This window comes from Pseudochaenichthys georgianus, unplaced genomic scaffold (genome assembly GCF_902827115.2).
Source record: "Pseudochaenichthys georgianus unplaced genomic scaffold, fPseGeo1.2 scaffold_746_arrow_ctg1, whole genome shotgun sequence".
NCBI classification, from domain to species: domain Eukaryota; kingdom Metazoa; phylum Chordata; class Actinopteri; order Perciformes; family Channichthyidae; genus Pseudochaenichthys; species Pseudochaenichthys georgianus.
In genome coordinates, this window is record NW_027263297.1 from 36,482 (window position 1) to 64,220 (window position 27,739).

General features: G+C 46.3%; 1 protein-coding gene across 1 annotated transcript; it reads left to right on the forward strand.

Annotated features, from left to right (window-relative positions):
- Positions 1-1,470: 1,470 nt before the first annotated feature.
- On the forward strand, positions 1,471-25,988 carry cep43 (centrosomal protein 43). The gene is made up of 10 exons (XM_034079854.2): positions 1,471-1,526; positions 2,258-2,346; positions 4,972-5,094; positions 8,261-8,308; positions 9,615-9,754; positions 11,243-11,296; positions 11,711-11,802; positions 13,327-13,389; positions 20,170-20,203; positions 25,796-25,988. The coding sequence occupies exons 5-10, from the start codon at positions 9,726-9,728 to the stop codon at positions 25,971-25,973; spliced, it is 450 nt and encodes a 149-aa protein (XP_033935745.2). The 5' UTR covers positions 1,471-1,526; positions 2,258-2,346; positions 4,972-5,094; positions 8,261-8,308; positions 9,615-9,725; the 3' UTR covers positions 25,974-25,988.
- Positions 25,989-27,739: the final 1,751 nt, after the last annotated feature.

Genomic DNA, 27,739 nt, shown 5'->3' on the forward strand with positions numbered 1-27,739 from the left:
TGTAGGGGGGGGGGGCCCTCCAGAGGGTTCGGGGGGGGGGGGGCCCTCCAGAGGGTTCGGGGGGGGCCCTCCAGAGGGTTCCAACATTTGGATTCCAACGGCATCATTTAGAAATGTGAATTTCGGTTCCGCTTTTCGATGCCTGAGGAAATGTTCCTCTCCGCTCTCCGTAGCCTGCTGTGTGACTGCGGCGGGGCGGGGAATGTAGCGTTGTGCCCACACTTCCTACAGCGTAACCTGAGACCAGGGCCGGCCCGTCGCACTGGCGTTATAAATGTTCGCCTAGGGCGCCAGATCTGTGAGGCGCCGCGCTGACAGCTCTGGGAGGGAACACATGTGTTGGCCGTTGGGGCTCGTCCTGATGTTCGGCCTCGATGGAACAACATTCAGAATTAAGTAAATGTAACACCCTTTCACCCGGTTACACGTTTCATTCGCCCTGTACGACGAGCGCTGCAAGGGATGACAATGGGGGATGTTGGCTGATCTGGCAACCGCAGCTCACAGCCAGCGTGGGAGGGAGGGAGGGAGGGAGAGAGAGAGGGAGAGAGGGAGGGAGGGAGGGAGAGAGAGAGGGAGAGAGGGAGAGAGGGAGGGAGGGTGCACCGGTACGCGCTGTTGTTGTTAGCATCTGGTGCTAGCTGCTCTAACAGAAGAAGAAGAAGAAGAAGTGTCTCCATGAGGTGGAGGAGAGTCCTCTGCAGTCAGACTGAGGCTGATGCTTCAGCTCAGTGAGGTGAAGGACTCTCAGTGAGGTGAAGGACTCTGAGGGTCAGATAGTTCACTTAGTCTCAGTCCTCTCAGAGGGTCTCAAACGGTTCGGTCACGATGTAAACACATATTTCCGGCTCTCCTTTATAGTGATTGGGATGAAACAGGTTAGAAATCATTCCAGTGTGAACTACAGGACAGTAACCCAGACACATCGTTTAAACTGGAGAGATACAAACATATGCATAAATAAAATAGTAAAATAAGATCTGAATGAACAACAAACATAAAACACGTTCCATGTATTTGTTGTTGCTATGGGTTACTGGTTATGCTCACACACTGATTTGATTATTAAAATGTAAACCGATCTTCTTCATCTGGTGTTTGTGTACCCCGAGATCTAGCCTCTCGTGCTTCTGCTCAAAGTCACCAGAGTGAAGCGTTCTGCTTTAAAGTGTTCAACCCTGTCTTCCCGTACGCCTGAGAGGCAGGAGCTGGTTCTTCTCAGCAAGAACTGTCTTTGAGAGTTGCCCAGCTGCAGCTCCAGTGCTCAGGCTACAGCTACAGAGCAGTGAACACAAACTGGTTCATGTGGATGTTACTGGAAACTAACCTGTGGAAAAGTTTCTCCAGTACATGTAATTGTGTTGGTGGAAGAAGCAGGCATCATTCTTTACCCTCAAAGAACCGGAATCGTGGAAATTCAAACGATAGCCAACCCTAGTTATAATAATAACTTTATTTAAACGTGTTTCAGAACAAGACTCCCCTGGTGAATGAGAACCTGAAGAGATGTCTGAACACTAAAGACGGTGAGTTGTAGTTCCTGTTTCCTCCACAGGGCGGCGCTGTGCCCTCGCTCCAGAGAGTGATGGACCGAGAGGAGGCGGCCTGTGGCTCTGAGCCTTTAGAAACTAGCAGCCAGACAGACGGCACGATGGCAGCTGGCAAACAAATGAGGATGACTTCAATGCGGTTCGAGTCCGGCAGGATACAAAGAAAGACAAAACAAAAAAGAAATAAAACAAAACTAAAAATGGACTGCGACAGGACAACGATCAACAACAACAACAACAACAACAACAGATCAATCTAAAGGCTCTGAGTCCGTTATTAATAACATCATGCAAAAGTAGAGATGTCCAGCTCCCTATTGCACAGAGACTCCCGGCACCAAGCAGTGCGGTCGTGTGGGTGGGGTCACACCGGGGACACAAGGGGACACACCGGGGACACATGGGGACACACCGGGGACACACCGGGGACACAAGGGGACACATGGGGACACATGGGGTCACACCGGGGACACAAGGGGACACACCGGGGACACATGGGGACACACCGGGGACACATGGGGACACATGGGGTCACACCGGGGACACACCGGGGACACATGGGGACACACCGGGGACACATGGGGATGTAGAGGACACACCAGAGAGTGACTTTGTTTGATAGGAGACCTTTAATAAACTCATCTAACAGTGACGACAGAGTGAATGAATGAGAGCTCGTTCATGAACCTCCGTCTTTGTGTCTGCAGGCCGTCTGGTGGCCGCTCTGATCCTGGACTTCCTGCAGGTGTTTCACCTGGACTTCAGCCTGGCCGTGTTCCAGCCCGAGATCAACTCCGTGAGTGAGGTCACTTCCTGTCTGCATGCTGTACCTGCTCCACCCAATAACTAACTAGCTCAGGAATCAATGCTAAGGTTAGCTCATAGCTCAGGAACTAGTGTTAGCTTTTAGCTCAGGAATCAATGCTAAGGTTAGCTCATAGCTCAGGAACTAGTGTTAGCTTTTAGCTCAGGAACTAGTGTTAGCTTTTAGCTCAGGAACTAGTGTTAGCTTTTAGCTCAGGCATCAATGCTAAGGTTAGCTCATAGCTCAGGAACTAGTGTTAGCTTTTAGCTCAGGAACTAGTGTTAGCTTTTAGCTCAGGAACTAGTGTTAGCTTTTAGCTCAGGAACTAGTGTTAGCTTTTAGCTCAGGAACTAGTGTTAGCTTTTAGCTCAGGAACTAGTGTTAGCTTTTAGCTCAGGAATCAATGCTAAGGTTAGCTCATAGCTCAGGAACTAGTGTTAGCTTTTAGCTCAGGAATCAATGCTAATGTTAGCTCATAGCTCAGGATCTAGTGTTAGCTTTTAGCTCAGGAATCAATGCTAATGTTAGCTCATAGCTCAGGATCTAGTGTTAGCTTTTAGCTCAGGAATCAATGCTAATGTTAGCTCATAGCTCAGGAACTAGTGTTAGCTTTTAGCTCAGGAATCAATGCTAATGTTAGCTCATAGCTCAGGAACTAGTGTTAGCTTTTAGCTCAGGAATCAATGCTAATGTTAGCTCATAGCTCAGGAACTAGTGTTAGCTTTTAGCTCAGGAACTAGTGTTAGCTTTTAGCTCAGGAATCAATGCTAATGTTAGCTCATATCTCAGGAACTAGTGTTAGCTTTTAGCTCAGGAATCAATGCTAATGTTAGCTCATAGCTCAGGATCTAGTGTTAGCGTTTAGCTCAGGAATCAATGCTAATGTTAGCTCATAGCTCAGGAACTAGTGTTAGCTTTTAGCTCAGGAATCAATGCTAATGTTAGCTCATAGCTCAGGAACTAGTGTTAGCTTTTAGCTCAGGAATCAATGCTAATGTTAGCTCATAGCTCAGGAACTAGTGTTAGCTTTTAGCTCAGGAATCAATGCTAATGTTAGCTCATAGCTCAGGAACTAGTGTTAGCTTTTAGCTCAGGAATCAATGCTAATGTTAGCTCATAGCTCAGGAACTAGTGTTAGCTTTCAGCTCAGGAATCAATGCTAATGTTAGCTTTTAGCTCAGGAACTAGTGTTAGCTTTTAGCTCAAGAATCAATGCTAATGTTAGCTCATAGCTCAGGAAGCAATGCTAATGTTAGCTCATAGCTCAAGAATCAATGCTAATGTTAGCTCATAGCTCAGGAACTAGTGTTAGCTTTTAGCTCAGGCATCAATGCTAAGGTTAGCTCATAGCTCAGGAACTAGTGTTAGCTTTTAGCTCAGGAATCAATGCTAATGTTAGCTCATAGCTCAGGATCTAGTGTTAGCTTTTAGCTCAGGAATCAATGCTAATGTTAGCTCATAGCTCAGGATCTAGTGTTAGCTTTTAGCTCAGGAATCAATGCTAATGTTAGCTCATAGCTCAGGAACTAGTGTTAGCTTTTAGCTCAGGAATCAATGCTAATGTTAGCTCATAGCTCAGGAACTAGTGTTAGCTTTTAGCTCAGGAATCAATGCTAATGTTAGCTCATAGCTCAGGAACTAGTGTTAGCTTTTAGCTCAGGAAATAGTGTTAGCTTTTAGCTCAGGAATCAATGCTAATGTTAGCTCATAGCTCAGGAACTAGTGTTAGCTTTTAGCTCAGGAATCAATGCTAATGTTAGCTCATAGCTCAGGATCTAGTGTTAGCTTTTAGCTCAGGAATCAATGCTAATGTTAGCTCATAGCTCAGGAACTAGTGTTAGCTTTTAGCTCAGGAATCAATGCTAATGTTAGCTCATAGCTCAGGAACTAGTGTTAGCTTTTAGCTCAGGAATCAATGCTAATGTTAGCTCATAGCTCAGGAACTAGTGTTAGCTTTTAGCTCAGGAACTAGTGTTAGCTTTTAGCTCAGGAATCAATGCTAATGTTAGCTCATAGCTCAGGAACTAGTGTTAGCTTTTAGCTCAGGAATCAATGCTAATGTTAGCTCATAGCTCAGGAACTAGTGTTAGCTTTCAGCTCAGGAATCAATGCTAATGTTAGCTTTTAGCTCAGGAACTAGTGTTAGCTTTTAGCTCAAGAATCAATGCTAATGTTAGCTCATAGCTCAGGAAGCAATGCTAATGTTAGCTCATAGCTCAGGAACTAGTTTTAGCTTTTAGCTCAGTAATCAATGCTAATGTTAGCTTTTGGTTCAGGAACTAGCGTTAGCTTTTAGCTCAGTAATCAATGCTAAGGTTAGCTCAGCTCAGGAAGCAATGCTAATGTTAGCTTTTAGCTCAGGAATCAATGCTAATGTTAGCTTTTAGCTCAGGAATCAATGCTAATGTTAGCTTTTAACTCAGGAATCAATGCTAATGTTAGCTTTTAGCTCAGGAATCAATGCTAATGTTAGCTCATAGCTCAGGAAGCAATGCTAATGTTAGCTCATAGCTCAGGAAGCAATGCTAGCTGCAGAATGTGACGCTGCTTTTAAGGCACTAGATATATAAAGATGGCTCTGAGGTGAAGGATAGACTGTATTTTGTGTGTGTGCAGGTGAGTGGGGGGGTGAGCCGGGAGCAGCTGTGCAGAGACCTGGGTCTGGGGGAGAACGAGGGGAACAGGAAGAGCCCTTTGCTGCTGGAGCTGGTGAAGAGAGGCCGGCACAAAGGGAGCCAGGTGAGAGAGAGAGAGAGAGAGAGAGAGAGAGAATTGTGTTCAATGTGTAAGAAGTAGAAAGTACAGGTATTTGTGTTCAACATGTAAGAAGTAGAAAGTACAGGTATTTGTGTTCAACATGTAAGAAGTAGAAAGTACAGGTATTTGAGTTCAACATGTAAGAAGTAGAAAGTACAGGTATTTGTGTTCAACATGTAAGAAGTAGAAAGTACAGGTATTTGAGTTCAACATGAGAGAAGTAGAAAGTACAGGTATTTGAGTTCAACATGAGAGAAGTAGAAAGTACAGGTATTTGTGTTCAACATGAGAGAAGTAGAAAGTACAGGTATTTGAGTTCAACATGAGAGAAGTAGAAAGTACAGGTATTTGAGTTCAACATGTAAGAAGTAGAAAGTACAGGTATTTGTGTTCAACATGTAAGAAGTAGAAAGTACAGGTATTTGAGTTCAACATGAGAGAAGTAGAAAGTACAGGTATTTGAGTTCAACATGAGAGAAGTAGAAAGTACAGGTATTTGTGTTCAACATGTTAGAAGTAGAAAGTACAGGTATTTGAGTTCAACATGTGAGAAGTAGAAAGTACAGGTATTTGAGTTCAACATGAGAGAAGTAGAAAGTACAGGTATTTGAGTTCAACATGAGAGAAGTAGAAAGTACAGGTATTTGAGTTCAACATGTGAGAAGTAGAAAGTACAGGTATTTGAGTTCAACATGAGAGAAGTAGAAAGTACAGGTATTTGGGTTCAACATGAGAGAAGTAGAAAGTACAGGTATTTGGGTTCAACTTGTAAGAAGTAGAAAGTACAGGTATTTGAGTTCAACATGAGAGAAGTAGAAAGTACAGGTATCTGGGTTCAAAATGAGAGAAGTAGAAAGTACAGGTATTTGAGTTCAACATGAGAGAAGTAGAAAGTACAGGTATTTGAGTTCAACATGAGAGAAGTAGAAAGTACAGGTATTTGAGTTCAACATGTAAGAAGTAGAAAGTACAGGTATTTGAGTTCAACATGTAAGAAGTAGAAAGTACAGGTATTTGAGTTCAACATGTAAGAAGTAGAAAGTACAGGTATTTGAGTTCAACATGTGAGAAGTAGAAAGTACAGGTATTTGAGTTCAACATGTAAGAAGTAGAAAGTACAGGTATTTGAGTTCAACATGTAAGAAGTAGAAAGTACAGGTATTTGAGTTCAACATGAGAGAAGTAGAAAGTACAGGTATTTGAGTTCAACATGTAAGAAGTAGAAAGTACAGGTATTTGGGTTCAACATGTAAGAAGTAGAAAGTACAGGTATTTGAGTTCAACATGAGAGAAGTAGAAAGTACAGGTATTTGAGTTCAACATGTAAGAAGTAGAAAGTACAGGTATTTGAGTTCAACATGTAAGAAGTAAGAAGTAGAAAGTACAGGTATTTGAGTTCAACATGTGAGAAGTAGAAAGTACAGGTATTTGAGTTCAACATGTAAGAAGTAGAAAGTACAGGTATTTGAGTTCAACATGAGAGAAGTAAGAAGTAGAAAGTACAGGTATTTGAGTTCAACATGTAAGAAGTAGAAAGTACAGGTATTTGAGTTCAACATGAGAGAAGTAAGAAGTAGAAAGTACAGGTATTTGAGTTCAACATGTGAGAAGTAGAAAGTACAGGTATTTGAGTTCAACATGTAAGAAGTAAGAAGTAGAAAGTACAGGTATTTGGGTTCAACATGTAAGAAGTAGAAAGTACAGGTATTTGAGTTCAACATGTAAGAAGTAGAAAGTACAGGTATTTGAGTTCAACATGTAAGAAGTAGAAAGTACAGGTATTTGAGTTCAACATGTAAGAAGTAGAAAGTACAGGTATTTGGGTTCATCATGTAAGAAGTAGAAAGTACAGGTATTTGGGTTCAACATGTAAGAAGTAGAAAGTACAGGTATTTGAGTTCAACATGTAAGAAGTAGAATGTACAGGTATTTGAGTTCAACATGTAAGAAGTAGAAAGTACAGGTATTTGAGTTCAACATGTAAGAAGTAGAAAGTACAGGTATTTGAGTTCAACATGTAAGATGTAGAAAGTACAGGTATTTGAGTTCAACATGTAAGAAGTAGAAAGTACAGGTATTTGGGTTCAACATGTAAGAAGTAGAAAGTACAGGTATTTGAGTTCAACATGTAAGAAGTAGAAAGTACAGGTATTTGGGTTCAACATGTAAGAAGTAGAAAGTACAGGTATTAGAGTTCAACATGAGAGAAGTAGAAAGTACAGGTATTTGAGTTCAACATGTAAGAAGTAGAAAGTACAGGTATTTGGGTTCAACATGTAAGAAGTAGAAAGTACAGGTATTTGGGTTCAACATGTAAGAAGTAGAAAGTACAGGTATTTGAGTTCAACATGTAATAAGTAGAAAGTACAGGTATTTGAGTTCAACATGTAAGAAGTAGAAAGTACAGGTATTTGAGTTCAACATGTGAGAAGTAGAAAGTACAGGTATTTGAGTTCAACATGTAAGAAGTAGAAAGTACAGGTATTTGGGTTCAACATGTAAGAAGTAGAAAGTACAGGTATTTGAGTTCAACATGTAAGAAGTAGAAAGTACAGGTATTTGAGTTCAACATGTGAGAAGTAGAAAGTACAGGTATTTGAGTTCAACATGTAAGAAGTAGAAAGTACAGGTATTTGAGTTCAACATGTGAGAAGTAGAAAGTACAGGTATTTGAGTTCAACATGTAAGAAGTAGAAAGTACAGGTATTTGAGTTCAACATGTGAGAAGTAGAAAGTACAGGTATTTGAGTTCAACATGTGAGAAGTAGAAAGTACAGGTATTTGAGTTCAACATGTGAGAAGTAGAAAGTACAGGTATTTGAGTTCAACATGTGAGAAGTAGAAAGTACAGGTATTTGAGTTCAACATGTAAGAAGTAGAAAGTACAGGTATTTGAGTTCAACATGTGAGAAGTAGAAAGTACAGGTATTTGAGTTCAACATGTAAGAAGTAGAAAGTACAGGTATTTGAGTTCAACATGTGAGAAGTAGAAAGTACAGGTATTTGAGTTCAACATGTAAGAAGTAGAAAGTACAGGTATTAAAATAAGTAGTGGAGTAAAGTAGTGATACTAGAAAGATGTACTTAATGAAGTATTTGTACTCCAGTACTTCCCCCTCTGGTAATAACTCATGTGAACTGTGTGCAGGTGGTGCAGGACTCCGAGGACCGGAGCCCCCCCCCGGCCGGCAGAAAGGTCCGTGCCGCTTCATCTCTCTGCACATCTACACATATCCACATGCTGATGGTTTAATGTCCTGGAACAAAACGTGATCCGTCTCTTCAACGCGTCTCAACCTCAGACCGTAGTTCAGATAGTTTCCAACATCCTATGGAGAGATCCCATTGGCTCTGAGACCAGGGAACAGGAAGGAGTTTACTTCCGGGTTTTAGGACGCGTCCCTGTGGCTCTCTATTGGTGGAGAAATACAACCAGGACATCAACAGATGCAGAAAGAGAGGATTACATTTAACATTTACACATGTTGCCTGAAGTTCAAGGCTCTCCAACAATACAACATCAATATATATCCAATTCAATCAGACTATATTTATACAGCAGATTTAGAAACAACAGAGTTGACATCAATACATATAAAAAATCCAGCATAAATACATTTAGACAAAACCGATACTACAAATACTTTTAGCCACAGACTCTCATACACTATGTCAAAACAATGTGAAACCCAAGACAATAGAAAACACCCATTCAAAGGCACGGACTGACGAGTCCTATACGTGGTCTGCAAAGGCACGGACTGACGAGTCCTATACGTGGTCTGCAAAGGCACGGACTGACGAGTCCTATACGTGGTCTGCAAAGGCACGGACTGACGAGTCCTATACGTGGTCTGCAAAGGCACGGACTGACGAGTCCTATACGTGGTCTGCAAAGGCACGGACTGACGAGTCCTATACGTGGTCTGCAAAGGCACGGACTGACGAGTCCTATACGTGGTCTGCAAAGGCACGGACTGACGAGTCCTATACGTGGTCTGCAAAGGCACGGACTGACGAGTCCTATACGTGGTCTGCAAAGGCACGGACTGACGAGTCCTATACGTGGTCTGCAAAGGCACGGACTGACGAGTCCTATACGTGGTCTGCAAAGGCACGGACTGACGAGTCCTATACGTGGTCTGCAAAGGCACGGACTGACGAGTCCTATACGTGGTCTGCAAAGGCACAGACTGACGAGTCCTATACGTGGTCTGCAAAGGCACAGACTGACGAGTCCTATACGTGGTCTGCAAAGGCACGGACTGACGAGTCCTATACGTGGTCTGCAAAGGCACAGACGCTGAGCTGAAGATAGCATGTTCGATACTGAACACTGCTCATAGGGGGAGGCAGCAGGTGAGGGTCTGGAGTTCTGCCGGGGAATGAACCCCGCTGATTGGCTGATCTGAAGTTCTTCTGACCTGAGCTCCGATGCAACATATATAATAAAATACAACAATACAAATCGCTGAATGAGAGGTTTGTTGTTTCCTCTGCAGGCGGAGAAGGGCTCTGTGGGAGGAGGAGACGTCCGGCAGGAGGAGGAGGAGGAAGATGAAGAAGATGAAGATGACCACGAGGACGACGGAGACTCGTTCTTCGACGACCCGATGCCGAAACCCCAGAAGACCTACGGCTGGTGAGCCCCACCCCCCTTTACTTTCACTACCACTGCCCCAACATGTGCTGGATGATGTGCAGGACCGGCTTCTGCTCGCCAACGCTGACGTTACACTGACCTCTTTCTGCCGACTGATATCTGCACATAGTCCCTGGATCAAGCGCCCTGAGCAACGGTCTGCTATCCTTAGCAACAGTCTGCAGTCTGCTATCCTTAGCAACAGTCTGCTATCCTTAGCAACAATCTGCTATCCTTAGCAACTGTCTGCTATCCTTAGCAACTGTCTGCTATCCTTAGCAACAGTCTGCAGTCCTTAGCAACGGTCTGCTATCCTTAGCAACGGTCTAACCCTAACGTTCTGCTATCCTTAGCAATGGTCTGCTATCCTTAGCAATGGTCTGCTATCCTTAGCAACAGTCTGCTATCCTTAGCAACAGTCTGCTATCCTTAGCAACAATCTGCTATCCTTAGCAACGGTCTGCTATCCTTAGCAACAATCTGCTATCCTTAGCAACGGTCTGCTATCCTTAGCAACAGTCTGCTCAGTCTGCTATCCTTAGCAACAATCTGCTATCCTTAGCAACGGTCTGCTATCCTTAGCAACGGTCTGCTATCCTTAGCAACAGTCCGCAGTCTGCTATCCTTAGCAACGGTCTGATATCCATAGCAACGGTCTGCTATCCTTAGCAACGGTCTGCAGTCTGCTATCCTTAGCAACAGTCTGATATTCTTAGCAACAGTCTGCTATCCTTAGCAACGGTCTGCTATCCTTAGCAACAGTCTACAGTCTGCTATCCTTAGCAACAGTCTACAGTCTGCTATCCTTAGCAACAGTCTACAGTCTGCTATCCTTAGCAACAGTCTACAGTCTGCTATCCTTAGCAACAGTCCGCAGTCTGCTATCCTTAGCAACGGTCTGATATCCATAGCAACGGTCTGCTATCCTTAGCAACGGTCTGCAGTCTGCTATCCTTAGCAACAGTCTGATATTCTTAGCAACAGTCTGCTATCCTTAGCAACGGTCTGCTATCCTTAGCAACAGTCTGCAGTCTGCTATATTTAGCAATAGTCTGCTATCCTTAGCCACAGTCTGCTATCCTTAGCAACAGTCTACAGTCTGCTATCCTTAGCCACAGTCTGCTATCCTTAGCAACAGTCTACAGTCTGCTATCCTTAGCAACAGTCTGCTATCCTTAGCATCAGTCTGCTCCCCTTAGCAACAGTCTACAGTCTGCTATCCTTAGCAACAGTCTGCTATCCTTAGCATCAGTCTGCTCCCCTTAGCAACAGTCTACAGTCTGCTATCCTTAGCAACAGTCTGCTATCCTTAGCATCAGTCTGCTCCCCTTAGCAACAGTCTACAGTCTGCTATCCTTAGCAACAGTCTGCTATCCTTAGCATCAGTCTGCTCCCCTTAGCATCGGCCTGCTCTCTTCAGCATCTTTATTTTGCGTTTGTTTTGAGTGGTTCTCAGTGATTGAAACACAGTTGTGTGTTTCTGTAAAGCCGGACGTCTCCAGTGGGAGAGAAGACCTCGGAGCGGACCAGCAGTCAGAAACAGTGAGTACCTCATATACATATTATTAATAAAATGAGCTTTAAATAAATATATAATATCAGTTAAAATAAAAATCTCTGTGTAAAGATTCTCTCTCTTTTTGATCCATTTCTATAAAAACCTGTCTGAAAATGAGCTGATCAGATTTTGGCCACTTTATGATGTCATAACGATGTTTTGTCTTGTGTAGCCATTAGCCAATCAGCAACCAGGGTAACCCCCCCCTTATCACCTGAACCTCCTCTAGAGCTCCATTGAGTTCTTTGTCTCCAGATGTCTCTCAGAGGGGCGTGGGGAGGGGCTCCTTGTCTTCATCTGAAGTCACAGACAGAGAATCAGCACTTTGGAAACAGGGCTGAAACAGAGGGGATTATGGGTAATGCTGCAACGATCTGTTGCTGACTGTTTGTCCCCAGGCAGGAGGAGGCGTTCGGGGCCAGAGGGAGTCCAGCGGGGTCCCTGTCGGAGGCCCAGAGACCTGGAGGCGCCTCGGAGAGCAGAGGGAACGGTCCGTTACACTCACACACAGAAACAATCAATCCTAGTGGCTAATAATAATAATACATTTGATTTATAAAGGCGCCTTTAAGGCTCTCAAGGTCGCCGTACAAGGTGAGGTAAGATAAGATAAGATCAAATGAGGTGAGGTGAGAGGAAACACACTCAAAGCCACTTCAACTGAAGCAGGCCACGCTGTCTGTACATGCTTTGGCTAAACTTGGTGTATGACTGAGCTGTTACCATTCCTGGGCCAGGACTCTCTTGAAAAAGAGATTTGTAATCAATGAGATCTATCCTGGTTAAATAAAGGTAAAGTGATCAGATCAGATCAGATGAGAGGAGAGGAGAGGAGAGGAGATCAGATGAGAGGAGATGAGATCAGATGAGAGGAGAGGAGATCAGATGAGAGGAGATGAGAGGAGAGGAGATCAGAGGAGATGAGAGGAGATCAGATCAGATGAGAGGAGAGGAGAGGAGATCAGATGAGAGGAGAGGAGATCAGAGGAGAGGAGATCAGAGGAGATGAGAGGAGAGGAGATCAGAGGAGAGGAGATCAGAGGAGATGAGAGGAGATCAGAGGAGATGAGAGGAGATCAGAGGAGAGGAGAGGAGATCAGAGGAGAGGAGATCAGAGGAGATGAGAGGAGATCAGAGGAGATGAGAGGAGATCAGAGGAGAGGAGAGGAGAGGAGAGGAGAGGGAATATCACACATTAAGCTGATGTATGAACAGCACTCAGCACACTGCACGTGATAGGCTAAGGGGCGGGACCTCTCTAAGCTGGTGGACCAATCACAACAGAGCCAACCAGCTGACCAATCAGAGCAGCTCTGGTTTCAGACAGAGGGTGAAAGAGGAGCTGCAGCTCAGAGGAATAAAGAGCACGGAGACGCGTCCCAGGGACGTCTTCAAAGGACGTTATTAAATGTCCCAGGGACGTCTTTAAAGGACGTTATTAAATGTCCCAGGGACGTCTTCAAAGAACGTTATTAAATGTCCCAGGGACGTCTTCAAAGAACGTTATTAAATGTCCCAGGGACGTCTTTAAAGGACGTTATTAAATGTCCCAGGGACGTCTTCAAAGGACGTTATTAAATGTCCCAGGGACGTCTTCAAAGAACGTTATTAAATGTCCCAGGGACGTCTTTAAAGGACGTTATTAAATGTCCCAGGGACGTCTTCAAAGAACGTTATTAAATGTCCCAGGGACGTCTTCAAAGAACGTTATTAAATGTCCCAGGGACGTCTTCAAAGGACGTTATTAAATGTCCCAGGGACGTCTTTAAAGGACGTTATTAAATGTCCCAGGGACGTCTTTAAAGGACGTTATTAAATGTCCCAGGGACGTCTTTAAAGGACGTTATTAAATGTCCCAGGGACGTCTTCAAAGGACGTTATTAAATGTCCCAGGGACGTCTTTAAAGGACGTTATTAAATGTCCCAGGGACGTCTTTAAAGGACGTTATTAAATGTGCAGAGGATTCAGACTCTTGTTGACTTGTTGACTTGTTGACTTGTTGACTTCCTGCAGGAGCGCCCAGACCGCGAGGCTTCAGGGACTCGAAGAACGATAGAACTGCCTCTCTGCATCTAGGTACGGTCACACATCACGACCTCACAGAACAACCGAGCGTCCTCAGCAGCTTCAGTGAAGGCCTCTCACGGTCAGCACCAGGAGGGAGCTGAGAGGCTTCACACTCTGGCCACGTTTGCATTGTCAGACTGAGAAGTTAAAAGCAGCTGATTTCTTCTGTAAAATCTGAAGTGGGTAAAGAAGTCTTTAAGAAGAACACCTCTGGGGTATAAAGAACTCATTTATATAAACATGATTAAGGTCTCCGTAAAGAGGCCGGAGTGAACGCCGGGACCAAAGAGGTGTTATTGAGAATGTGAACGTGAGTTTCTATGTCGTCCCTGCTGACCGCCAGAGGCACCGGATCTGTCCATCGCGCGCATGCGCAGCTCGAGTACCAATAACACAAAGTCCCACGTGACACCGTGACACCGGCTACATCAGCCGGTGTCCTCAGAGGATCTGTCCTTTCATCTCCTCGCTGCGCGAGAGTACCGTGGCTACATTTTTGTAGCCTACGGCGTCCTTTCGGTTGTCAAGGATTCTCTGCAACAGCTGGCTGCGTGCAGCTTCGCGACTCATCCAGTCGGGGCCGCGGGCTTACCCGTCCTCCAGGAGCTGTGCCCGGCAGAGACTTCGTTCGGACAGGTTGGTGTTGGTGACGGCAGTGTCTCCGCCCCCTCTCCCAGGAGCTGCCCTTGCTGTGCTTTTGTACTTGTTCTGACCGCAGCGTTGTGGTTCTTGTTTGTTAGCAGTAGCGGCTAGTTAGCAGTAGCGGCTAGTTAGCAGTAGCGGCTACTGCTAAGTAGCCGCTACTTAGCAGTAGCGGCTACTTAGCAGTAGCGGCTGCAGCCACTCGGCTGACGCCGGGATAAGCACCGGAGTTTCCCGTGCTGTTTTTTCTTCAGAAGCCGGTTTCTGGTCTTAGCTTTGTGTCAAAGCTGCTTGATTGTACCCAGCCAGGTGAAGGCAGAGCTCCCTCTGCCGCTAACGTGGGTGTAGCTACATCCCTCTTTCTGTTCGGCGAGTAGCAGCACCGCTCCGCTCTTCCCGTTCAGCAGGTAGCCGGTGAAGGCTGTGTTCTATTAGCTTTGTTCGCTGTTCTCGCGTCCCAGGAGGAAGTTTAGAAAGAGACGATGGAGTCTCTGGTATAAGGTTCACTGGGTGCTTTGAGTAAGTGGTGCGGTGATGGTACACGCAGCAGACGGTTGAGAGAGAGCAGCAGACGGTTGAGAGAGAGCAGCAGACGGTTGAGAGAAAGCAGCAGACGGTTAAGAGAGAGCAGCAGACGGTTGAGAGAGAGCAGCAGACGGTTGAGAGAGAGCAGCAGACAGTTGAGAGAGAGCAGCAGACGGTTAAGAGAGAGCAGCAGACGGTTGAGAGAGAGCAGCAGACGGTTGAGAGAGAGCAGCAGACGGTTGAGAGAGAGCAGCAGACGGTTGAGAGAGAGCAGCAGACGGTTGAGAGAGAGCAGCAGACGGTTGAGAGAGAGCAGCAGACGGTTGAGAGAGAGCAGCAGACGGTTGAGAGAAGAGCAGCAGACGGTTGAGAGAGAGCAGCAGACGGTTGAGAGAGAGCAGCAGACGGTTGAGAGAGAGCAGCAGACGGTTGAGAGAAAGCAGCAGACGGTTGAGAGAAAGCAGCAGACGGTTGAGAGAGAGCAGCAGACGGTTGAGAGAGAGCAGCAGACGGTTGAGAGAGAGCAGCAGACGGTTGAGAGAGAGCAGCAGACGGTTGAGAGAGAGCAGCAGACGGTTGAGAGAGAGCAGCAGACGGTTGAGAGAAGCAGCAGACGGTTGAGAGAGAGCAGCAGACGGTTGAGAGAGAGCAGCAGACGGTTGAGAGAGAGCAGCAGACGGTTGAGAGAGAGCAGCAGACGGTTGAGAGAGAGCAGCAGACGGTTGAGAGAGAGCAGCAGACGGTTAAGAGAGAGCAGCAGACGGTTGAGAGAGAGCAGCAGACGGTTGAGAGAGAGCAGCAGACGGTTGAGAGAGAGCAGCAGACGGTTGAGAGAGAGCAGCAGACGGTTGAGAGAAAGCAGCAGATGGTTGAGAGAGAGCAGCAGACGGTTGAGAGAAAGCAGAAGACGGTTGAGAGAGAGCAGCAGACGGTTGAGAGAAAGCAGCAGACGGTTGAGAGAGAGCAGCAGACGGTTGAGAGAGAGCAGCAGACGGTTGAGAGAGAGCAGCAGACGGTTGAGAGAGAGCAGCAGACGGTTGAGACTAGAGCAGCAGACGGTTGATGAGAGAGCAGCAGACGTTGAGAGAGAGCAGCAGACGGTTGAGAGAGAGCAGCAGACGGTTGAGAGAGAGCAGCAGACGGTTGAGAGAAAGCAGCAGACGGTTGAGAGAGAGCAGCAGACGGTTGAGAGAGAGCAGCAGATGGTGAGAGAGAGCAGCAGACGGTGAGAGAAAGCAGCAGACGGTTGAGAGAAAGCAGCAGACGGTTGAGAGAGCAGCAGCAGACGGTTGAGAGAGAGCAGCAGACGGTTGAGAGAGAGCAGCAGACGGTTGAGAGAGAGCAGCAGACGGTTGAGAGAAAGCAGCAGACGGTTGAGAGAAAGCAGCAGACGGTTGAGAGAGAGCAGCAGACGGTTGAGAGAGAGCAGCAGACGGTTGAGAGAGAGCAGCAGACGGTTGAGAGAGAGCAGCAGACGGTTGAGAGAAAGCAGTAGACGGTTGAGAGAAAGCAGCAGACGGTTGAGAGAGAGCAGCAGACGGTTGAGAGAGAGCAGAAGACGGTTGAGAGAAAGCAGCAGACGGTTGAGAGAGAGCAGCAGACGGTTGAGAGAGAGCAGCAGACGGTTGAGAGAGAGCAGCAGACGGTTGAGAGAGAAGCAGCAGACGGTTGAGAGAGAGCAGCAGACGGTTGAGAGAAAGCAGTAGACGGTTGAGAGAAAGCAGCAGACGGTTGAGAGAGAGCAGCAGACGGTTGAGAGAGAGCAGCAGACGGTTGAGAGAGAGCAGCAGACGGTTGAGAGAGAGCAGCAGACGGTTGAGAGAAAGCAGTAGACGGTTGAGAGAAGCAGCAGACGGTTGAGAGAGAGCAGCAGACGGTTGAGAGAGAGCAGCAAGACGTTGAGAGAGAGCAGCAGACGGTTGAGAGAAAGCAGCAGACGGTTGAGAGAAAGCAGCAGACGGTTGAGAGAGAGCAGCAGACGTTGAGAGAGAGCAGCAGACGGTTGAGAGAGAGCAGCAGACTGGTTTGAGAGAGAGCAGCAGACGGTTGAGAGAAAGCAGCAGAACGGTTGAGAGAGAGCAGCAGACGGTTGAGAGAGAGCAGCAGACGGTTGAGAGAGAGCAGCAGACGGTTGAGAGAAGAGCAGCAGGACTGGTTGAGAGAGAGCAGCAGACGGTTGAGAGAAAGCAGCAAGACGGTTGAGAGAGAGCAGCAGACGGTTGAGAGAAAGCAGCAGATGGTTGAGAGAGAGCAGCAGACGGTTGAGAGAGAAGCAGCAGGCGGTTGAGAGAGAGCAGCAGACGGTTGAGAGAGAGCAGCAGACGGTTGAGAGAAAGCAGCAGACGGTTGAGAGAGAGCAGCAGACGGTTGAGAGAGAGCAGCAGACGGTTGAGAGAGAGCAGCAGACGGTTGAGAGAGAGCAGCAGACGGTTGAGAGAGAGCAGCAGACGGTTGAGAGAGAGCAGCAGACGGTTGAGAGAAAGCAGAAGACGGTTGAGAGAAAGCAGCAGATGGTTGAGAGAGAGCAGCAGACGGTTGAGAGAAAGCAGCAGACGGTTGAGAGAGAGCAGCAGACGGTTGAGAGAGAGCAGCAGACGGTTGAGAGAAAGCAGCAGACGGTTGAGAGAGAGCAGCAGACGGTTGAGAGAGAGCAGCAGACGGTTGAGAGAGAGCAGCAGACGGTTGAGAGAGAGCAGCAGACGGTTGAGAGAGAGCAGCAGACGGTTGAGAGAGAGCAGCAGACGGTTGAGAGAAAGCAGCAGACGGTTGAGAGAGAGCAGCAGACGGTTGAGAGAGAGCAGCAGACGGTTGAGAGAAAGCAGCAGACGGTTGAGAGAGAGCAGCAGACGGTTGAGAGAGAGCAGCAGACGGTTGAGAGAGAGCAGCAGACGGTTGAGAGAGAGCAGCAGACGGTTGAGAGAGAGCAGCAGACGGTTGAGAGAGAGCAGCAGACGGTTGAGAGAGAGCAGCAGACGGTTGAGAGAAAGCAGCAGACGGTTGAGAGAGAGCAGCAGACGGTTGAGAGAGAGCAGCAGACGGTTGAGAGAGAGCAGCAGACGGTTGAGAGAGAGCAGCAGACGGTTGAGAGAAAGCAGCAGACGGTTGAGAGAGAGCAGCAGACGGTTGAGAGAGAGCAGCAGACGGTTAAGAGAAAGCAGCAGACGGTTAGAGAAAGCAGCAGACGGTTGAGAGAGAGCAGCAGACGGTTGAGAGAAAGCAGCAGACGGTTGAGAGAGAGCAGCAGACGGTTGAGAGAGAGCAGCAGACGGTTGAGAGAGAGCAGCAGACGGTTGAGAGAGAGCAGCAGACGGTTGAGAGAGAGCAGCAGACGGTTGAGAGAAAGCAGCAGACGGTTGAGAGAGAGCAGCAGACGGTTGAGAGAAAGCAGCAGACGGTTGAGAGAGAGCAGCAGACGGTTGAGAGAGAGCAGCAGACGGTTGAGAGAGAGCAGCAGACGGTTGAGAGAGAGCAGCAGACGGTTGAGAGAGAGCAGCAGACGGTTGAGAGAGAGCAGCAGACGGTTGAGAGAGAGCAGCAGACGGTTGAGAGAAAGCAGCAGACGGTTGAGAGAGAGCAGCAGACGGTTGAGAGAGAGCAGCAGATGGTTGAGAGAGAGCAGCAGACGGTTGAGAGAGAGCAGCAGACGGTTGAGAGAAAGCAGCAGACGGTTGAGAGAGAGCAGCAGACGGTTGAGAGAGAGCAGCAGACGGTTGAGAGAGAGCAGCAGACGGTTGAGAGAGAGCAGCAGATGGTTGAGAGAAAGCAGCAGACGGTTGAGAGAGAGCAGCAGACGGTTGAGAGAAAGCAGCAGACGGTTGAGAGAGAGCAGCAGACGGTTGAGAGAGAGCAGAAGACGGTTAAGAGAAAGCAGCAGACGGTTGAGAGAGAGCAGCAGACGGTTGAGAGAAAGCAGCAGACGGTTGAGAGAGAGCAGCAGACGGTTGAGAGAAAGCAGCAGACGGTTGAGAGAAAGCAGCAGACGGTTGAGAGAGAGCAGCAGACGGTTGAGAGAAAGCAGCAGACGGTTGAGAGAGCAGCAGACGGTTGAGAGAAAGCAGCAGACGGTTGAGAGAAAGCAGCAGACGGTTGAGAGAGAGCAGCAGACGGTTGAGAGAAAGCAGCAGACGGTTGAGAGAGAGCAGAAGACGGTTAAGAGAAAGCAGCAGACGGTTGAGAGAGAGCAGCAGACGGTTGAGAGAAAGCAGCAGACGGTTGAGAGAGAGCAGAAGACGGTTAAGAGAAAGCAGCAGACGGTTGAGAGAAAGCAGCAGTGGTCTCGGGTGTCTGCAGCGGAGAGAGAGAGAGAGAGAGAGAGAGAGAGAGAGAGAGAGAGAGAGAGAGAGAGAGAGAGAGAGAGAGGAGAGAGAGAGAGAGGCCCCACAGCGCTTGTGGGCCGGTTATGTCTCCTCCGTTGGCTCCTCCTCGCGTGCCGGTGGGCGATGTCGGGGGACCTCCCACCTCGGTCTTCTTTGTCCGTTATCGCGCATAACAGAGGCTTCAGACGTTGTATATTCATTACGAACTTCACACGCCTTTCCTCCTCTCACTCTCTTTCGTGACTTTTTATTTCATGCATTTTAACGGCTGCAATCGTGTTTCCGGGGGAGAGTTCTGTCCCGTCAGACTGAGGCTCCGTGAGGTGAAGGACTCTGAGCGTTTAGATAGTTCACTTTAGTCCAAGTTGTCTCAGTGGGTCTCAAACGTTTTGATCACAATTTATGTAAACACATATTTATAATAAGGCACACCTTTTGTAATTATTAGGATAAATAAACACAGGCCCTCTGGCCGAATGTGGCGCTCCTGCCCAAGGTGCTTCCACTAGCCCACTCCAATCGGCCTATCCAGCTGGCACGCTCTAACATTCCACAGGAGAGCGGCACGCCTGAGTGGCTGGGCCCTGAGGGCCCTGAGGGCGTGTATCGATGCTCCGGCCTGTATACGGCAGTCAGAGCAGCTCTTCGTTTGCCATGGCGGCACTAGGAAGGGTCGTGCTCTCTCTAACCAGCGGCTGTCCCACTGGGTGGTGGATACCATCACACATGCCTATGGGGCCAGCGGCCGCCCCCCGCCATCAGGCTGAGATGCCACTCTGCAAGAAGCATCTCAACATCGTGGGCCGCGGCGTCGCGTTGTTCTGGCACATTCTCCAGGTTCTACCGGGTCAATGGCGCCACTCCTCACGCTCTGGGCGTGGTCCTGCTGCCAAGCTGCTTCCAGTGGTGAGCAAGGGCTTGGGTTCTCCATGACGTGGTTGGTATAGGTCATCCAGTGCTAAAGCACCGCCTCTGGCGGTCAGTAGGGACGAAATAGAACGATAGTTACGGCTGTAACTACGGTTCTATGAGTCCCGGATGACCGCCAGAGTTCCCTGTCACTCAGAATTCTTGTGTGCTCGCGAGAAGATTCTGGGAACAGATCCTCTGTCGACACCGGCTGATATACCCGGTGTCCCGTGGGTCACAGGTGACTTTGTTGTTATTGGTACTCGAGCTGCGCATGCGCGCGATGGACATATCCAGTGCTAAAGCAGCGCCTCTGGCGGTCACCCGGGACTCATAGACCGTAGTTACAGCCGTAACTATGGTTCCTGCAGCTCACTCTTTGTGTTTCGATCCTCAGAGGGCGACGAGGACTATGACGACGACTTCAACAGGTGAGACTTCAGTGTGAGTTAGCTTTGTGCTTTGCCTTCCTGATGAAACATCTCTCAGTCAAACATCGAAAGGACTTCTTTGATCATTAGTTTTACAAGCGTTGGAATAAATTGTGATCTTTGTGTTTGTGAGCGGTTAAATAATAAATACTAATTCCCTGTCTGTGATCCCGGCTCCTGGAGGGGAGGTATAGTTTATCCCCACTATGAGTAACACTGAACGTGTGACAGCGCCCCCTACAGGCTGCAGGGTTCACTACAGAACGTGTACAGTGTGTCCTGAAGGTGGCACAGAACTCTTTTTTTTTAACACTTTAGTTTTTATTATATAAAAGCATAACAACAACAGCTGTGCACGTTCATAACAACCCAAATAGAGTAAACAATGCAATGGAGCTATAGGTACAGATACAGATGGTATGCAATACAAAAATAAACATAAAGAAAGGTAAAAATGCAGTCGGGAGTCATGTTCTCATTTGAACATTTGTTTGAACAGAACTTCTTAATCGATCGGTCCGTATTACTTGTCGCTGGTTTGCTTCAAACACATCGACCATTTCTCCCATTTCTCTTCATATTGTGTTTCGTGTCGTCTCAGACGAGATGTCATTTCTTCCATTATGTGGATCCCATCCACTGCTCCACAGCAGGGGCTCCACCTTGCACCACTTCCTCGTTATGGCTTTCTTGCCAGCTATTGTCAGTATTTAGATATCTGTCTATGTAGAGAGTATATATATATATATATATATATACTCTCCTCTGTGAAGTGGCCAGATAGAAACCATGTGGTCCAGAGGAACCTCGTAGCTCAGTATCTTTTGCGTAACCTCGTGTATCGATTCCCAGAACTTGTGTATTTTCTGGCATTTCCAAAATATGTGTGTCTGGCTGGCCTCTGATTCTCCACGTGCTCTCCAGAGAACCTGTACTTAAATATTTACTCTGAATCTTAGGTGTGATAAAACATCTGATCAAAGTCTTCCATGAGGATTCCCTCCATGTCCGCGAGTCGGTGGATGTTCGATGTGTCTTCCACATGTTTGCCAATCCTCATCTGAAATGGTTGTTAAATTCTGTTTCCCATTTTTCTTTTGTATATTCAGTTGAATGTTTATTTGTGGACAGTACTTTGTAGAGCGGTTGTGATTCTGACGGTGGTTTCTTTGTACGCGTTAGTTATGAGTTGGATCACACCCTTCACTTCCGCAGAGTGTCTCTTTTCATTTGCTTCTCGTAGTAGTCCCTGACTTGCAAGTACTTATAGAAGTCATGTTCGTCCAGATAATATTTATCCTTCAGATTCTGAAGCTCTGCAGCTCCCCGTCCTGCTCTAATGTGCACCGTGCTGATATCGCCGTGGTTACCCATAGTTTGAATCCCTTATCATACCAGCAGGTTTGAAGCTGCTATCAAATGCTACCCGTGTTAGTAACTGTGTATCTTTCCCTGTCCCGGGCTCTTTAACTATTTGAAACCATAACTTCAGAGTGAAGGATGTAATTAAATCTATTTTCTCGTATACTTCTTTATCGCCAATAATATTCTGGATCGGATATTCAACACATTCTGTTTCCATCTCCTTCCTCTCTGATGTGTAATCTGGTTTGCATACAGCATATCTGAACTGAGCAGCGTTATAGCATTCTTTTAGCTTTGGAAGTCCCACGCCCCCTTTGTGTTTAGATAACTGGAGGGTTTCATATTTTACTCTGGGTTTCTTGCCCCCCCGAATGAACCTTGATATTCGCCCGTCCCATGTTGTAAGTTGAGTTTGGGCGACCTCCACTGGCAGGGACTGGAACAGGGAGAGAAGTCGTGGCAGACGATTCATTTTCACCGTCTCAATTCTAGAGGTAAAGTCTCGCGGTAGAGTAGACCATCTCTCGATATCTTTCTGTGTCTCTTGATTTATCTTATTGTAGTCTGCTTTGTACATCTTATTTAATCCTCTAGTAATGTGGATCCCCAAATATTTTATTTGCTTTAAATTCCAATTCAGATTGAATGAGTCCCTGATCGTTGCTGACGGCGTGTAGTTAAGTGTTAGTATCTGTGTTTCTGAAGTATTAGTTTTATATCCAGAAAGGTGTCCGTATGTTCCCAGAAGCTCAATAAGCACCGGAAGTGATGTCTTCGGTTGTTCAAGGAAGGCTCTGACGTCGTCTGCAAAGAGCCCTACCTCATGTCCCCTTCATCTCACACCCTTCATGTCTTTACGTTGGCGAATGGCCTGTGCCGAGGGCTCCGTGAAGAGAGCCAATAGAGTGGGTGAGAGACAACGTCCTGGTCTGGTTGATCTCTGTACATCAATTCTGTCCGTCAAGCTTCCATTAATTTTGATTCTAGCCGTTGGTTTCTGATATAATGTTCTCATGCGTTGTGTTGCCTTCTTATTAAATCCAATACGCTCCAATATTTGATACAGAAATTCCCAGTTGACCGGTCAAATGCTTTTTCCGCGTCAATGCTTACGAGCACAGTACTTTGTTGAGTCTGTTGTGCATGGTCCACGATATGTAGGGCTCTTCTAATGTTATCTTGTGCTTGACGTTGGCTTACGAATCCCGTCTGGTCTTCTTCTATCATTTCTGACATAAAGGTGTTCAGTCTTTAGAAATAATTGTTGTGTATATTTTATAGTCTACGTCAATATTGAGACGGGTCTATAGTTTCCAGTGCTCTTCATCTCTTCCTGGTTTAGGTATGACTGAAGCCTCAGGCCATGATGGTGGCATCTTGTTGGTTTGAATTGTCCAATTGAAAGAGGAGAGTAGACGCGGTGCCAGCTCTTCTCTAAGCATCTCGTACCGCTCTGCAGGGTATCCATCACTACCGGGTGGTTTATTATGTTTAATGAACTTATTGCGTTATCCACCTCCTGCTGTGATGTCCGCTGGAAGAACATCGTTTCGTATGTTGCCAATTGACGGTAAGTCTAGTGAGTTTAAAAAAGTTCTCATTTCCTCTTTATCTGCGGATGCTGGTTGCGTATATAATTGTCTATAGTAATCCTGAAAGATTATTTCTATCCGTTTGTATCTGGTTCCCTCGTTGTATTTATAGTGCTGATGACTTGTTGTGTTCGTGTTGCTAATAGTTCAGTGGCTCTGGGTCCGGTTTCATTATAGCTTTGTTTCACAAACTTGTTTCTCTTTTCAATTTCATCAAGTAGTAAATCATTTATCTTTGTTCTCAAATGTTTGATTTCTTGTTCTGTTTCTGATTCTTTTGTATTCTGAGACTCCCTTTCCAATTCTCTTCATCTTTCTGAATGTTTTCTATATGCCTCTAATTTAATCTTCTTTGCAGTTTGAGCTTCAGTTTCCCTCTGATGAGCTCTCATGGCGCCCCATGGGACTGTAGGGTCGACTGCTCCACTGTCATCCTCCTCTGTGTTCTGCAGTATCTGCTTTCATTCTCTCCTTTCTTTGTTCACTATTTAATATTGCAGAGTTGAGTCTCCAGACCGTGTGTCGTGTCCTGTCATTTAAACATACTTGAAGAAGACTGGATTGTGGTCCGACACATCCGCCCCTCCGATCCTGCATTCCTTCACCCTGTGTGTATCATTTCCTTTATGAGAAAATAATCTATCCTTGAGTGGACCTTATGTGTAAAGTCTTTTTCCAGAGGATGCAGGTTCTCCATACATCGATCATCCCCATCTCTCCCAGTGATATATTTACACATGTTGATAGTTGCCGTTTGGATCTTTTGTGACCAGTTGTATCCTCACTATGATTCATAACAACATTCAAATCTCCACCGCAAACTAAGATCCCTTTGTTTCTGCAGCGACTACATCGAGCAAGGATTTTAAAAAGTTGTTATCGCTTTCTGGAGGTGCATATATATTTATCAGAGTTATTGGTTCATTTTCTAACCTTCCTTTAACTATGATATACCTTCCTTTAACTATGATATACCTTCCTTCTTTGTCTCTGATTTCTTTCTCATATTCAAATTGCGTTTGATTGGATATTAATATTCCTCTTCTCCTCTTGTCCTTATATGAACTATAGTATACCTTTCTGTAACCGTGTAAAACACAAATCAGAAATAAAAAGGGCTTCCAGATATGTGGGAATCTCCCATCCCAGTGCGTGGGGAGAGTCCTCCTCTTCAAAGAGGGCCCCTCCTTGGACCTCAAACTAGACCCACAAGAGGGGGGTCCAGAGAGTCCCATCATGTCCAACATATCTAACTCAACATCTCTCGGTCGTCTCATATTGTATTCACTTAAATAAGCCTTTAGTGACTTTAACTTTAGAGCCATACCTGCTTTTGTATTCAGATGTCTAACCTCTGTACTTTGTTAAAGCGTCCTCAGGCTTTGGCTTCGCTCTCAGCTGGTAGCTTTGCAGCTTTTCTCTCGCCCGGAGCGCTGTCTCCCTTCTCGTCTTCGCCCCCTTCACCGACTGCCACTCCGTCCCTCCTCGCAGTCTCCCCTCCGCTGTTGATTCTGTGTCACCTTCTGGAGGTTCCACCGAGTAGCCTCTTCCTCTCATGTCTTGTGCAGCCTCTCTGGCGCTTCCATACGTCTCTACTCCGTTGTTCCAATGTATCCTTCTTTTTGCCATGGGTGTCTGAAAGCGAATTGCCTTTTCCTTCAAGATAGTTTTAATACCAGAGTATGCCTTCCTTTTCTGCACGATCTCTGTCGCATAATCATGATCAAAAAAGATTTGCCTGTCTCCTACTTTAATCCTCTTCTGCCATGCTTCCTTTAGAGTCATGTCCTTAGTCTCATACGTTTGAAAGTTCACTATCATTGATCTTGGGGGGGCACTCGGGGGCGGCTTTTGGCCGAGGGCTCGGTGTGCACTTTGGATCTGGAGGGGGGGTCCGTCGGAGAGCTCGAGTTCAATGCTGAGGAGTCGTTCCAGATATTTACCGGCGGAGCTCCCCTCCGCATCCTCCGGCACGCCGAAGATCCTGATGTTATTTCTTCTTGTTCTTCCCTCAAGGTCCGTTAATCTGTCTTGCATCTGCCTTGTATGATCCGACATCCCCAACAGTGCACCGTTAGCCACTGACTGCCACTCTTCCAACTCAGCGATGCGTGTCTCGGCTTCGCTAACACAGCTTTTCTGTGTCTGTAGTTCGTTTTGGTTTTCTGTCAGTTTATTATATAATTCTTGCCGGAGGTTATTGATTTCTTCTTTCACTTCTTTCTTCAGTTCATCTTTAAATGTGGATAGCTGGTGTCGTATATCCTGCTTGAGCTCTCGGATATCCTTGCTAATAGCTGTTAGCCCGGCACGTAGCATATCTGCGGTATCTCGTGGCTCCGTTGCCTCTGTTAGCTCTTCCTCCTGTTCGCTAGCTTCGGCGGATTCGTCCATTTCGGGTTGTTCTCCTACTTCGTCTTGACTTTTGTTAGCTTTCCGGCTTTTTCTATTGTTTCTCCCACTCATTTTCTACTTTTTCTCGTCGAGTATTTGGCGTTAGTGGGTTTATTCGGGATCGACCTGAGAGAGTTGGTTAACTAGCGTCTTCTCACTCCACCATCATACCGCGGCACAGAACTCTTTAAATGAGGATATAGAAGAGTTCTGGGGAGTTAATGCCGTTTGTCTGTTGCAGCCATCGCTCAGATCTGTCCAGGAGCGAGCTGAGCATCGGAGAGGAGATCGAGGAGGTGTCCATCGAGGGCCCGGAGAACAGCGACAAGGTGATACTCCTCCACCTGCACCACCTCAAATGCACACTACAGTCCTATAGCAACAGTTACAGTCCAATAGGAACAGTGACAGTCCAATAGGAACAGTGACAGTCCAATAGGAACAGTTACAGTCCAATAGGAACAGTTACAGTCCAATAGGAACAGTGACAATCCAATAGCAACAGTTACAGTCCAATAGGAACAGTGACAGTCCAATAGCAACAGTTACAGTCCAATAGGAACAGTGACAGTCCAATAGGAACAGTTACAGTCCAATAGGAACAGTGACAATCCAATAGGAACAGTGACAGTCCAATAGGAACAGTTACAGTCCAATAGGAACAGTGACAATCCAATAGCAACAGTTACAGTCCAATAGCAACAGTTACAGTCCAATAGGAACAGTTACAGTCCAATAGGAACAGTGACAATCCAATAGGAACAGTGACAGTCCAATAGGAACAGTTACAGTCCAATAGGAACAGTGACAATCCAATAGCAACAGTTACAGTCCTATAGCAACAGTTACAGTCCTATAGCAACAGTTACAGTCCAATAGGAACAGTTACAGTCCAATAGGAACAGTTACAGTCCAATAGGAACAGTGACAATCCAATAGCAACAGTTACAGTCCAATAGGAACAGTTACAGTCCAATAGGAACAGTTACAGTCCAATAGGAACAGTTACAGTCCAATAGGAACAGTTACAGTCCACTAGGAAAAGTTACAGTCCAATAGCAACAGTTACTGTCCAATAGGAACAGCTACAGTCCAATAGGAACAGTTACAGTCCAATAGGAACAGCTACAGTCCAATAGGAACAGTTACAGTCCAATAGCAACAGTTACTGTCCAATAGGAACAGTTACAGTCCAATAGCAACAGTTACTGTCCAATAGGAACAGTTACAGTCCAATAGGAACAGTTACTGTCCAATAGGAACAGTTACTGTCCAATAGGAACAGTTACAGTCCAATAGGAACAGTTACAGTCCAATAGGAACAGTTACTGTCCAATAGGAACAGTTACAGTCCAATAGCAGTTACAGTCCAATAGCAACAGTTACAGTCCAATAGGAACAGTTACAGTCCAATAGGAACAGTTACTGTCCAATAGGAACAGTGACAGTCCAATAGGAACAGTGACAGTCCAATAGGAACAGTTACAGTCCAATAGGAACAGTGACAGTCCAATAGGAACAGCTACAGTCAAATAGGTAACAGTTACAGTCCAATAGGAACAGTTACAGTCCAATAGGAACAGCTACAGTCAAATAGGAACAGTTACAGTCCAATAGGAACAGTTACAGTCCAATATGAACAGCTACAGTCAAATAGGAACAGTTACTGTCCAATAGGAACAGTTACAGTCCAATAGCAACAGTTACTGTCCAATAGCAACAGTTACAGTCCAATAGTAACAGTTACTGTCCAATAGCAACAGTTACTGTCCAATAGCAACAGTTACAGTCCAATAGGAACAGTTACAGTCCAATAGGAACAGTTACTGTCCAATAGCAACAGTTACAGTCCAATAGGAACAGTTACAGTCCAATAGTAACAGTTACTGTCCAATAGCAACAGTTACTGTCCAATAGCAACAGTTACTGTCCAATAGCAACAGTTACAGTCCAATAGCAACAGTTACTGTCCAATAGCAACAGTTACTGTCCAATAGCAACAGTTACAGTCCAATAGCAACAGTTACTGTCCAATAGCAACAGTTACAGTCCAATAGCAACAGTGACTGTCCAATAGGAACAGTTACAGTCCAATAGGAACAGCTACTGTCCAATAGGAACAGCTACAGTCCAATAGGAACAGTGACAGTCCAATAGGCAACAGTTACAGTCCAATAGCAACATT

Excerpts from the sequence above, each read along its gene's own strand:
- cep43 (XM_034079854.2), top strand. The coding sequence starts at position 9,726 with ATGCCGAAACCCCAGAAGACCTACGGCTG. Across the intron at positions 11,803-13,326 it reads CTCGGAGAGCAGAGGGAACG|GAGCGCCCAGACCGCGAGGC; the intron begins GTCCGTTACACT and ends GACTTCCTGCAG. Across the intron at positions 13,390-20,169 it reads AACTGCCTCTCTGCATCTAG|AGGGCGACGAGGACTATGAC; the intron begins GTACGGTCACAC and ends TTCGATCCTCAG.